The 14,148-nt window shown below is 45.1% G+C and overlaps 1 protein-coding gene across 1 annotated transcript; it reads right to left on the reverse strand.

The window, feature by feature from the left end:
• Positions 1-1,870: 1,870 nt before the first annotated feature.
• LOC140731830 (uncharacterized) lies at positions 1,871-14,113 on the reverse strand. Its single transcript, XM_073053700.1, has 2 exons — positions 14,016-14,113; positions 1,871-9,947 (listed from the first exon to the last, which is right to left on the reverse strand). Exon 2 carries the CDS (start codon positions 9,538-9,540, stop codon positions 7,579-7,581), a length of 1,962 nt encoding a protein of 653 aa, XP_072909801.1. The 5' UTR covers positions 9,541-9,947; positions 14,016-14,113; the 3' UTR covers positions 1,871-7,578.
• Positions 14,114-14,148: the final 35 nt, after the last annotated feature.

Consider the following 14,148-nt stretch of genomic DNA (forward strand, 5'->3'; position numbering starts at 1 on the left):
TATGGGAAATAGTAAACAGTCGACGTTTCAGGCTGAGACCCTTCATCAGGACTGGGAAAACAACAGATGAGACGTCAGAGGAAGTGTGAGGGTGAAAGGGGTGGAAGAAGTGGTAGGTGATAGGTGAAACTGGGAGAGGGAGAGTAGTGAAGGAAAAAACTTCTTACGATATAATTTCCTTAGCGATTTTCAAAAGATCATTGCTAATGCCTCCACATCTCTTCAGCCACCTTTTTCAGATCTCTGGGGTGTACACCATCTGATCCAGGTGATCTATTTACCTTCAAACCATCTGTTTCTCAACAACCTTCGCCCGAGTAACATAACTTTACACATTCTGACCACTGACATCTGGGACTTCCATATTCCTGCCAGTGCCTTCCACAGATAAGGATGATGTATAATACTTATTCAATTCATCTGCCATCACCTTGCACCCCCACCCCATTAGTACCTCTCCAGCATCATTTTCCCGTCACCCGATAGCCACTTCTGCCTCTCTTTTACACGATGTGTACCTGAAGAAAAAGTTGGTATCCTCTTTAATATTACTGGCTAGCTCACCTATGTATTCTGTCATTTCCTTCTTAATTATTTTGGTTGCATTCTGTTAGTTTTTAAAAGCTTGCCAATCTTCTAACTTTCTGGTAAGTTTTTGCTCTCTGCTCTTTTGGTTTTTTATGTTGTCTTTGGTTTCTCTTATCAGCCATGGTTTTGTAACCTTACCTTTAGAATACTACTTCCTCTTTGTGATGTATATATCCTGCCATCCGAATTGCTTCCAGAAATTTCAGCCATTCCTGCTGTTTTCATCCCTGCCTGTGTTCTTTTCAAATCAATGTTGACCAATTTTTCTCTCATGCCTCTCTAATTCTCTTTATTCCACATCTGACCATAGCTTCTCCTTCTCTAACATCAGGGTGAATTTGATCATATTAAGATCACTTGCCCAGAAGGGTTCTTTGAACTTGTGACCTAATTAATTCCGGTTCATTACAACACACAATCCAGAATAGCTGATCCCCAAATGGGCTCAACCATGAGCTGCACTAAAAAAGCATCCTGTGGGCATTCTAGGAATTCCTCCTCGAGACCAACACCATCCTAATTTTCCTAATCACCTGCATGACAATCCCCCATGGCTATTGTAACATTGCCCTTTTGGCACGCATTTTCTATCTCCCATTGTAATTTGTGGACCACATACTTACTACTGTTTGGAAATTCCTGTCAGGGATTTTTCTTTACATTTGCTGTTCCTTAATTCTACCCACAGATTCTACACCTACCAACCCTATGCCACCTCTTTCTAATGCTTTTATTTAATATTTTACCAACAGAGCCACACAACCTCACAACCAGCTTGTTCATGGCCTGTTCTTTCAAGAAACATATCAGTATCTGGGAAACAAGAGGACCTGCAGATGGTAGAAATCCAGAGAACTACACACAAAGTGCTGGAGGAGCTCAACATGTTAGGCAGCAACTATGGATGGGAATCAACATTTCGGGCCAAGACCCTTCATCGGGACTCTTGATACCCACGTGTCTGGAATATCAACAAGCAAAGAAAATAGAAGGTAGTGCAAAATAGGGAAAACCTTTGACAAAATTTAGTTCAAGGCTTAAAAAGAACCTGCCAAGCAGAGCTCAATCGTTAACAAATACAACAAAGGCAATAAACACTTCCATCAATACCAACATTGACTTTTTTAAAATAAAAATATCTTGGTCCCATTTCAATCAGTGAAATTCAATAGAACTAGAACTAGAAAAGACTACTTACATTCAAACCCACTGAGATTAACACTAACTTGGATAGAAGGAGAACTAAAAATAACACACATGAAAAAAATCACAACAGTCAGATAAAACTTCTAAGTATATATTTTCATCAAAAATGAACAGGATACAGCACTACATGCATGTATATGCAATCGTGATAAGAAATACAGACAAGAAAACTTAAATGAGGCCAACTCAGAAAAATGAATCATCACTATGGAAGAAAACATTAGCCAGTGGAATGAGTGTGACGCTCCATGGGAGACATCCCAACGATCTGAGTAGAAGAAATGTTCACAAGTAAGCATCAAGCACCTGACTGAAAGTTGGAGACCTCTTCCCAGAAACAGAGGGGTTCCTTGCAGAAATACAGGACCATGTGGTCAACAAAAAGAAAAAAAAATCAAAAATACATACAATACAAACAAACAAGGCAATAAATGCAGACGATGCCAAGAGAAACCAGACACAACCCAACACATTCCAGGATCCTGCAGCAGTTTAATTCAATCTGATTTCTTATGCAGGTACAATCAAGTGGTAAATATCATTCACCAAAATCTGGCTTTAAAATAAAAACTCATGAACGACCACCATAACTTCATTAAGGCACCATAAATTCAAGCCTGATCCACTTAAGTACCAGAGACAGAGTTTAAAACACAACTGATTTATTTGTCTCAGATTTAGAATATTAAACTCCAGTCCCATTAAAGGTGAATGTGCAGCAGAAGAAACTCCTCCCATGCCCAGTGACCAGGGTGCAGAACTGGGTGTGGGGAGCGGCAGCAATAATTGCAGAGTTCAGCACCGACAGTCACTCTCAAATTTACATTCAGCAACGGTGATGGACAAATATCCAGCATGCAGCTTATTGAAATTTTCTCACAGTGTGAATCCGTTAATGTGTCACAAGTGTAACATGCTGTAAGGATTCATTGCTAATGTAATGGCCTCTCTGTAATGTTTCACTGCTGAGCTAATGGTTTCTCTGTAGCAACGTTTAGGTTACGACTAGAGATAAGACCATAAGACAAAGCAGCAGAAGTCGGCCATTCGGCCCATCAAGTATGCTCCGCCATTTTATCATGAGCTGTTCCAATCTCCCCTTTTGTCCCACTTCCCCACCTCACCATATCCCTTGATGCCCCAGCTACTCAGAAACCTATCAATCCCTGCCTTAAATACATCCAGTGACTTGGCCTCCGCTGCTGACCGTGGCAACAAATTCCACCGATTCACCACCCTCTGGCTAAAAAAAATTTCTTCACACCTCTGTTCTGAATGGGCGCCCTGCAATCCTTAAGTCATGCCCTCTCGTACTAGACTCCCCCACCATGGGAAATAACATTCCCACATCCACTCTGTCCATGCCTTTCACCATTCAAAATGTTTCTATGAGGTCCCCCCCATTCTTCTAAACTCCAAGGAGTACAGTCCAAGAGCAGTAAAACGTTCCTAATACGTTAACCCTCTCATTCCCAGAATTATTCTAGTGAACCTTCTCTGAACCCTCTCCAACGTCAGCACATCCTTTCTTAAATAAGGAGCCCAAAAATGCACAGAGTATTCCAAGTAAGGTCTTACCAGTGCCTTATAGAGCCTCAACATCACATCCCTGCGCCTATACTCTATTCCTCTAGAAACGAATGCCAACATTGCATTCGCCGCCTTCACCACCGACTCAACCTGGAGGTTCACCTGAAGGGTATCCTGCACGAGGACTCCCAAGTCCCGTTGCATCTCAGAACTTTGAATTCTCTCCCCATTTAAATAATAGTCTGCCCGTTTATTTCTTCTACCAAAGTACATGACCATACACTTTCCGACATTGTATTTCATCTGCCACACTTTTGCCCATTCTCCCAATCTATCCAAGTTTCTCTGCAGACTCTGTTTCTTCAGCACTACGGCCCCTCCACCTATTTTTGTATCATCAGCAAACTTAGCCACAAAGCCATCTATTCCATAATCCAAATTGTTGATATACAACGTAAAAAGAAGCAGCCCCAACACGGTGGAACACCACTGGTAACCGGCAGCCAACCAGAATGGGATCTCCTTATTCCCACCCTCTGTTTCCTGCCAATCAACCAATGCTCTATCCACGTATGTAACTTTCCTGTAATTACATGAGCTCTTATCTTGATTAGCAACCTCATGTGCGGTACCTTGTCAAAGGCCTTCTGAAAATCCAAATACACAACATCCACTGCATCTCCCTTGCCTAGCCGACTTGTCATTTCCTCAAAAAATTGCACTAGGTTTGTCAGGCAGGATTTTCCTTTAAGGAAATCATGCTGAGTTCTGCCCATCTTGTCATATGCCTCCAAGTACTCCGTAAACTCATCCTTGACAATCGACTCCAACAACTTTCCAACCACTGATGTCAAGCTAACAAGTCTATAATTTGCTTTATGCTTCCTTGCCCCCTTCTTAAACAGCGGAGTGACATTTGCAATCTTCCAGTCCTCCAGAACCATGCTAGAATCTCTTGATTTTTGAAAGATCATTGCTAATGCCTCCGCAATCTCCACAGTTACTTCCTTCAGAACACGAGGATGCATTCCATCTGGTCCAGGAGATTTATCTACCCTTAGAATATTCAGCTTCCTGAGTACTTTCTCTGTCGTAATTGTGATTGCGCATATTTCTCTTCCCTGACACCCTTGAGTGGCCGGTATACTGCTGATGTCTTCCTCAGTGAAGTCTGATGCAAAATACTCGTTCAGTTCCTCCGCCATTTCCTTATCTTCCATTACAATTTCTCCAGCATCATTTTCTATCGGTCCTATATCTACTCTCACCTGTCTGTTACTCTTTTATATACTTGAAAAAGCTTTTAGTATCCTCTTTGATATTATTTGCTAGCTTCCTTTCATAATTCATCTTTTCCCTCTTAATGACCTGCTTTGCTTCCTTTTGTAAGCTTTTAAAAACTTCCCAATCCTCTGTTTTCCCACTAATTTTTCTTTCTTTAATTGCCCTCTCCTTTGCTTTTATTTTGGCTTTGACTTCTTTTGTCAGCCATGGTTGCATCCTTTTTCCATTCCAAAATTTCTTCTTTTTTGGAATATATCTGTCTTGCACCCTTCTCACTTCTCGTATAAACTCCAGCCATTGCTGCTCCACCATCCTTCCCACTGGTGTCCCTTTCCAGTCAACTTTGGCCAGTTCCTCTCTCATGCCACTTCCCTTCCTCCACATCAGATTTCAGCTTCTCTTTCTCAAATTTCACAGTGAACTCAATCTTGTTATGATCACTGACTCCTAAAGGTTCCTTCACCTCAATCTCCCTAATGACCTTTGGTTCATTACACAATACCCAATCCAGTACAGCTGATCCCCTAGTGGGCTCAACAACAAGTTGTTCTAAAAAGCCATCTTGTAGACATTCTACAAATTCCCTCTTGAGATCCAGTGCCGACCTGATTTTCCCAATACACTCGCATGTTAAAATCCCCTACAATTATCATAACAATGCCCTTCTGGCAAGCCTTTTCTAATTCCTGTAGTAATTTGTAGTCCACATTACTGCAGCTGTTAGGAGGCCTGTATATAACTGCCATCAGGGTTCTTCTACCCCTGCAATTTCTTAGCTCAACCCATAAAGATTCTGCACCTTCCGATCCTATGTCAACTCTAATGATTTATTATCATTTACCACCAATAAAGCCACACCACCCCCTCTGCCTACCTGCCTATCCTTCCAATACACCATGCATCCTTGGACGTTCAGCTCCCAGAGACATGAATCCTTTAGCCACGTCTCAGTGATGGCCACAATATCATACCTGCCAATCTGTAGCTGTACGACAAGATCATCCACCTTATTCCTTATGCTGTGCGCATTTAAGTATAACACCTTAAGTCCAGTATTTCGTACGTTTTGCTTTTACTTCACTGCAACTTTATTGCACTGCAACTCATTCCAATGGCTGAAACATTTGCCCCATTACCTGCCTGTCCTTCCTGACATCCTTACTACTCACTACCTGAGATCTATTTCTGTTTTGCCTCTCCTCTGCTCTATCATTCCGGTTCCCAACCCCCTGCCAAATTACTTTAAACCCTCCCTAACAGCTCTATTAAACTCTCCTGCCAGGATATTGGTCCCCTTCGGGTTCAGGTGTAACCCGTCCTTTTTCAACAGGTCATACTTCCCCCAGAGGAGATCCCAATGATCCAACAATCTGAAACCCTGCCCCCTGCACCAGTCTCTCAGCCACGCATTCATCTGCCTGATTCTACTATTCTTGCCCTTGCTAGCACGTGGCCCAGGTAGCAATCCTGAGATTACTACCCTGGAGGTCCTACTTCTCAGCTTCCTTCCAAATTCACAGAAATCTCTCTTCAGGACCTCCTCCCTTTTCCTATCTATGTCATTGGTACCAACATGTACCAAGACAGCTGGCTGCTCGACCTCTCCCTTCAGAATATTCTGGACCCTATCCGAGACATCCCGTACCCTGGTACCTGGGAGGCAACCCACCATGCGGGTATCTCTATCAGGCTCACAGAATCTCCTATCTGTTCCCCTCACCATGGAAACCCCTATGACTACCACAATCCTCTTCTCCCTCCTTCCCTCCTGCACAACAATGCCAGAGTCCCGGTCACCGTGGCCTTCCCGTCAGGTCATCCCCCTCAACAGCATCTAAAACGATATATTTGTTCCTGAGGGGGACAGTCACAGGGGTGCTCTCCACTATTTTCCCTTCCCTCTCCTGACAGTCACACAGATTTCTGACGCCTGTAACCTAGGGATGACTACCTCCCTGTAGCTCCTGCCCATCACCTCTTCCCTTTCCCTAATAAGCAGTAGGTCATCAAGCTGCAGCTCCAGTTCCCTAACACGGTCTCTGAGGAGCTGCATCTCGGTGCACCTGGGGCAGACGTGGCCATCAGGGAGGCCGGAAGTCTCCCAGGATTCCCACATCTGACACCCTGAACAAAGCACTAATCCTGCAGACATGCTACTTAATTCTACAAGAATGAAATAATGAAAAGTAAGTCTACCCACCCACTTACCTCGCCAAACACATTAACTTTTTAAACCGTTAGCTCATACTGTTAGCTGTGTGAGCCCTGCTGTTCCTTCGTCTGTCCAGGCCATTTCGCTAAGGGGAAAAAAGAGAATCGATGCCTTGCACTCGCCTCTTCCCGTTACCGGCTAAGCCCGTTGAGCCAAAGCCCTGCACTCTGCTGCCCACTCCGAACGCTGCCCGCTGTATAAGGTGGTCTTCTTTTTAAACTCTCCGCACTGTCCTGTCTACGTCACATGGGCCTCTGCAGTCTCACCCTTCTTGTACTGAAGAACGTTTTTTTATAAAAACTGCCTTCCTTCAGGGTTTAGCTCTGACGCTGCACTTCTTGTCCCGATCAAAAGAACAGGGTTTTGGAATGTGGGGCTATCCAATGACAGAAATGTTGTTCTTTCTTGTGAGTCTGGAAGAGAGATTTTCGCAGTCTTTAGCCGGGGAGAGATGAGAAGACGCGAATGGAGAGAGTGGGCCCTTTTTCTATTTTTTGTTTTCTTCACTAACCCTACAGTCAAAGTAAGAATTATAAAGCTCAATCGTTTGATTACACATTGTGTACCGTTTTTCATTTTGGGGTACTGATCTGTAACAGGGGGCACATCACGCAGCATCCACTCAAATGAGATTTCTTAAGTCTGGCCGGGCTGGGGGGCTATCACCTCCAATAATACGCTGTCAGCTTAAGCGGGAGTTACATAAGGTTAGATTACTGAGTGAATCTCTTCCCACATTTACAGCAGGTGAACGGCCTCTACCCAGTGTGAACTCGCTGGTGTTTCTTTAGGTGGGATGAGCAAGTGAATCCCTTCCCACAGTCTGAGCAGGTGAACGGCCTCTCTCCAGTGTGAACTCGCTGATGCACCTTCAGATGAGATGAGCAAGTGAATCTCTTCCCACAGTCTGAGCAGGTGAACGGCCGCTCCCCAGTGTGAACTGACCGGTGTGCTTGTAGGCTGGATGACCAATTGAATCCCTTCCCACACAATGAGCAGGTGAACGGCCGCTTCCCACTATGAACTGATTGGTGTCTCAGTAGGTGGGATGAATGAGTGAATCTCTTCCCGCAGTCTGAGCAGGTGAACGGCCTCTCCCCAGTGTGAACTCGCTGGTGTTTCATTAGGTGGGATGAGCAAGTGAATCCCTTCCCACAGACTGAGCAGGTGAATGGCCTCTCCCCAGTGTGAACTCTCTGATGTACCTTCAGATGGAATGAACAAGTGAATCCCTTCCCACAGTCTGAGCAGGTGAATGGACTCTCCCCAGAGTGAACTGACTTGTGTGCCAGGAGGTCAGATGACTGAGTAAATCCTTTCCCACATTCTGAGCAGGTGAATGGCCTCTCCCCAGTGTGAACTGACCGGTGTGCTTGTATGTGGGATAACTGACTGAATCTCTTCCCACAGTCTGAGCAGGTGAACGGCCTCTCCCCAGTGTGAGCTCGCTGATGTACCTTCAGCTGGGATGAGCAAGTGAATCCCTTCCCACAGTCCGAGCAGGTGAACGGCCTCTCCCCAGTGTGAGCTCGCTGATGTACCTTCAGTTGGGATGAGCAAGTGAATCCCTTCCCACAGTCCGAGCAGGTGAACGGCCTCTCCCCAGTGTGAACTCTCTGATGTACCTTCAGTTGGGATGAGCAAGTGAATCCCTTCCCACAGTCTGAGCAGGTGAATGGACTCTCCCCAGTGTGAACTGACTTGTGTGCCAGGAGGTCGGACGACTGAGTGAATCCTTTCCCACATTCTGAGCAGGTGAACGGCCTCTCCCCAGTGTGAACTTGCTGATGTACCTTCAGTTGGGCTGACCGAGTGAATCCCTTCCCACAGTCTGAGCAGGTGAACGGCCTCTCCCCAGTGTGAACTCGCTGATGTACCTTCAGTTGAGATGACAAAGTGAATCCCTTCCCACAGTCTGAGCAGGTGAACGGCATCTCCCCAGTGTGGACTGACTGGTGTCTCAGTAGTTGGGATGACTGACTGAATCCTTTCCCACAGTCTGAGCAGGTGAACGGCCACTCCCCAGTGTGAATTGACCGGTGTGCTTGCATGTGGGATAACTGACTGAATCTCTTCCCACAGTCCGAGCAGGTGAACGGCCTTTCCCCAGTGTGAACTCGCTGATGTACCTTCAAATGAGATAACTGAGTGAATCCTTTCCCACAGTCCGAGCAGGTGAACGGCCTCTCCCCAGTGTGAACTCGCTGATGTACCTCCAAATGAGATAACTGAGTGAATCCCTTCCCACAGTCCGAGCAAGTGAACGGCCTCTCTCCAGTGTGAACTCGCTGATGTACCTCCAAATGAGATAACTGAATGAATCCCTTCCCACAGTCCGAGCAGGTGAACGGCATCTCCCCAGTGTGGACTGACTGGTGTCTCTGTAGTTGGGATGACTGACTGAATCCTTTCCCACATTCTAAGCAGGTGAATGGCCACTCCCCAGTGTGAATTGACCGGTGTACTTGTAGGTGGGATAACTGACGGAATCTCTTCCCACAGTCCGAGCAGGTGAACGGACGCTCCCCAGTGTGAACTCGCTGATGTACCTTCAGTTGGGATGAGCCAGAGAATCCCTTCCCACAGTCTGAGCAGGTGAACGGCCTCTCTCCAGTGTGAACTCTCTGATGTACTGTCAGTTTAGATGAGCAAGTGAATCCCTTCCCACAGTCCGAGCAGGTGAACGGCCGCTCCCTGGTTTGATCTCGCTGCTGAGCCATTAGGTCAGATGACCAAGTGAATCCTTCTCCACAAATTCAGCAGATGACCAGCCTCTGCCCAGTGTGAACTGACTGGTGTGTCCACAGGTGGGATGACTGACTGAATCCCTTCTCACCCACAGAACAGGTGAATGGCCTTGTGTACTATGAACTTGCTGAGGCACCTTCAGTTGAGATGACTATTTGTATCAATTTCCACTGTCTGAGCAGGTGAATGGGATCCCTCCTGTGTAAAATGACAGGCGTGCCAGTTGGTCAGATGATAGAGTGAATCCCTCCCCACAGTCTGAGCAGGAAGGATGATCGAGGGAATCCCTTGCTCCACTTCTTAAATATCTGGACAGAGACAGCAAAACTGGTGTGTTGTGTTCGAGATTCCCACAGATAAATTCCTTGTCATTTTTAACCTGTAAAAAGATTTACAAAATCCATCAGACAACATTTCAGATGAGATCCCTTGAGTTGTCAAGGTGTGATCTAGCATAACACTGTTACAGTGAAGTTACACCCAAGTTGGAGAGAGAACTAACTGGGCATAGAGCTGGTATCTGGAATGACCAAACTCTCTGATGCTCTTCCTGTCTCTATAAGAATGGGGCATTTCTGCCATCACCAATCTGTGACCTGGCTCAGTCTGACTCTCTCCATTGGTATTACTCCGTGTTTCCACTGAGCTGCATGGGTTCCTGGCCCCACAGTAACTGCAACACTCTCACACAAATAGCCAGCAGTGCATTCCATGCACCCACCACTCTCTGTGTAAAAAACTTTCCCTGACATCCCCTCGGTATCTATTTCCAAGCACCTTAAAAGTATGCCCCCTCGTGTTATCCATTTCACCCTTGGGAATAAACCTCTGGCTATCCACACCATCAATGCCCCTCATCATCTTATAGACCAAAAACAGGCTCCAAACATAAACAAGGAGATTATACATTGCTTTGAGGATTTGTTGGAAGTATACAAAATTATGAGGGTATAGATATGGTAAATGACAACAGCTTTTTCCACTGAGGTTGGGTGGGACTACAACCAGAGATCATGGTTAAGTGGGGAAGGTGAAAATTCAACGGGAGCATTTGGAATAGCTCTTTACTGAAATGGTCATGAGAGTGTGGGAATGAGCTCGGTTTCACCATTTAAAGGAAGTTTGGATGGGAGCCTGGATGGTAGGGATATGGAGGGCGATGGTCCTGGTGCCGGTGGTTGCATTAGACAGCTTAAATGTAGTCTGTTTACAAACTGAACCTCTCCATGTTTCTATGACAAAGAAGCGGGTCAAACTTGATTGGAAGGGAAAAGGTAGGAATTACGACGGAGCAGCAATGGCTGGAGTTTCTGGGAGCAATTCGGGAGCTGAGTGATCGATACATCCCAAAGAAGTGGAATATTTGGAAAGGCAGGAGGACAGAAATGAGAAGCTAAAGCCAACATAGAAGCCAAAGAGAGTGCAAACAGAAGAGCAAAAAGTATCGTGAAGCTTTTAGAAACCAGCAGAAGATGATTTTTAAAAAAAGTCAGCTGAGCTCAGGGCGTGGAATGGTGATATTGTAGTCATTAATGTTATCTGGGGCCTCAATATCTCTTGAAAATGAAGGTTCCCTGCACCAGTTACCTTTCAACTTTTATTTTGGCAGGCACATACAAACTCTACACCCTCACAATTTCACTCCTGAAGGCCTCCTACTTATCAAGTACTCCTTTGCCAGAAAACAGCCTGTCCCAAACCACACATCAGGTCCTTTCTGATACCATCAAAATTGACCTTTCTCCAATTTAGAATCTCAACCCATGGTCCAGACCTCTCTTTTTCCATATTTACTTTGAATCTCATGGCATTATGATCACTGATTTCTGTCACCAGCCCTAGCTCATTTCCTAACAGCTTATTGCACACCTCTATGTCGGGAATTCTACGTACTGATTAAGGGCACATTTGAAAACTCTACCCCATCTAGTCCTTTTACAGGTTGGGAGTTGCAGTCAATATATGGAAAGTTAAAATCATTTACTGAATCAACCTTTTGTCTCCTGGCATGGTTTGCGATCTCTCTATAAATTTGTTCCTCTAAATCCCTCAGACTGTTGGGTGTAACCAAGTCCCGGTAATGGCTACAATATCATAATTCCGTCCTGAGCTCATCTGGATTTCCTACGATGCTTCCTGCATTGTGACATACACAGCTCAGCACATTCATCGCACCATGCTCAACCATTTGATTGCTGACTCTATCTGAAGTCTGAAATCCTAAGAACTTTCTACAGGGAGACAATTGAGAGCATCCTGACTGGCTGCATCACTGCCTGGTGTGGCAACTGTACTTCCCTTAAACACAGGATCCTGCAGAGAGTGAACTTCCCATTATTTAGGGCATTAACAGAGATACGTGTGTAGAAAGGGCCCAGACGATATTGGGGACCCAATTCACCAGAACCACACACTGCTCCTGATGCTGCCATTCAGGAAACGGTCCCACATCAAAAGGACCAATAGCCTCCGGGACAACATCTTCTGCTAGGCCAATCAGACTGATTAATTCATGCTGACACAATTGCATTTCTGTTTTATTGTCTGTCCTATGTACAAACTATGTATTATAAATTACAGATTGCACATTTAGACAGAGACGTAACATAAAGTTTTCTACTCCTCATGTAATAAAGTCAATTTAATTCAATTCACCCTCTCCACTATCTATTCTGTTATTATGGCTCCCATCTCCCCTACAACTTATTTTAACCACATCACCTCCTCCCCCCATACTAGTATTAGCAAGCCCTACCTCTTGTTCTGTTCCCCTAACTAACAAAACCCCTATCACCCATTTGACTTCACTCTGCCAGGTAATCCCCCACTCCCCCAACAATTTCTATAGTAGTCCATCTGTTGTGCGGGACAGCAACAAGAGTACTCTGTGATCGCTATTTAACCTCATTCCCCTTCCTGACTCTCACCCTGTTTCCTGTGTCCTGCACCTTGGGTGTAATTCACCTCTCTTCATGTCATATCATGGTTTGCTTCCAGTTGGGGATTTTACTTCCAATAAATCTCTCACTGGATCTAACTTTAAATTGTAAGTTAATGAAGCACATTAACAATAAAAAAGAGCACCAATCATTTCTGCTTAATGTTTCTAAGAACAAAACTCACCAAACTTTAAATGTTGAAGGCAAATATACAGTAATGATCTCAGTGAACAATCTTTTATTGCCCCTCACACATCACAAAACGATATGGGATAAGCAGGAGCCATCATTCAGTCACGGTAAGACAGAAGACAGAGGAACAGAATTAGGTGATTCGATTCATCTGGTCTGCCCCACCACTCAACCATGGCTGATTTTTATTCCAACACCATGTTCCTGCCTTCCCCTTGTAACCCCTGTAGCTACTTAGCAATCTGGAATATATTAATCTCTGTCATAAATATACCCAAATGGCAGCCTCAACCAACCTCTGCAGCAACAAATGCCATACTTCAGACATCTTTTGGCCAAAATAATTTTCTCAACTGAATTTTAACAGGAAGCATCTTTATTCTGAGACTGTGCTGTCAGATCACAGAATCTCCATCTAATGGAAACATCCTCTCCATGTCCACTGTATCCAGGCTTTTCAGCATTCGGTAGGTTTACTTAACCGTACATCCCCCCACCACCCCACCGTCCCTCTGAACTCCATTGAGCACAGGTCCAGAACCATCAGATGCTCCTCATACATAACACTGATCATTCCTGAGATTATTCTTGTAAACCTCGTTGGCAACAACTGTACTGAACACATTTCCAGGAATAACAGATAAATTGGTACCAGGATAATTTTTAGGGAACAGTTGTGCTTTCTTCACTGTTCTACTATCACAGAACGAGCCATTTCCATTTCCAGGTTTAAACAAAACCGTTTCAGGAAATATGAGCCATTCCAGGGTGAATGTAATAAAAAGAAACTGGAATTACCAGAAATGCTCAGCAGGTAAGGAACAGTTGTGGGGAGAGGAATAAACTTTACAATTCAATTAATAACGTTCGTCAGAATGACCGCAAACTTTTTCAGATGTTAGTGCAGATCTCCAGCAACTTGAGATTCTGCCTGATTTCCACCGAGTGACAGTGAGGGGAGATTTCCAAACACAGTTTGAACACCAAACTCACGGATCTATTTCCACTGTTCTAAACGACGGAACAGCCCGTCCGGAGACTGTCCACACACACCACGTGATCTTGCGTCATAAAGCGGAGGGCGGGGCAGATCTGCGGCACACAGCCTCACGTGAACCGCTGGCGGGATTTCCATTTCATTTCTACGGAAACAAACAGCCTGGGCTCCTGGTTTGGATCGTTCAATGCAGATCCAGTGAAGTCTACACATTTCTGACGAGCCCAGATAACTGGGTACTAAATGAGTAATCGGCCCTCAGATCGGGGCTCACGGTCAACATCGGATCCCCCCGGTCGGGATCGGTCTCAATACTCACCGACGCAGACAGTGATACCGACCCGCGGCTCTCGCCGATAATCCTTTACCGACCCCACAAACGATCCACTCCCGCGCTGAGCGGAAAGGAAAACACGGTCCACACGGAGACAGTGCGCATGCGCGAATAGATT

This window comes from Hemitrygon akajei, chromosome 1 (assembly GCF_048418815.1).
Source record: "Hemitrygon akajei chromosome 1, sHemAka1.3, whole genome shotgun sequence".
NCBI lineage: Eukaryota > Metazoa > Chordata > Chondrichthyes > Myliobatiformes > Dasyatidae > Hemitrygon > Hemitrygon akajei.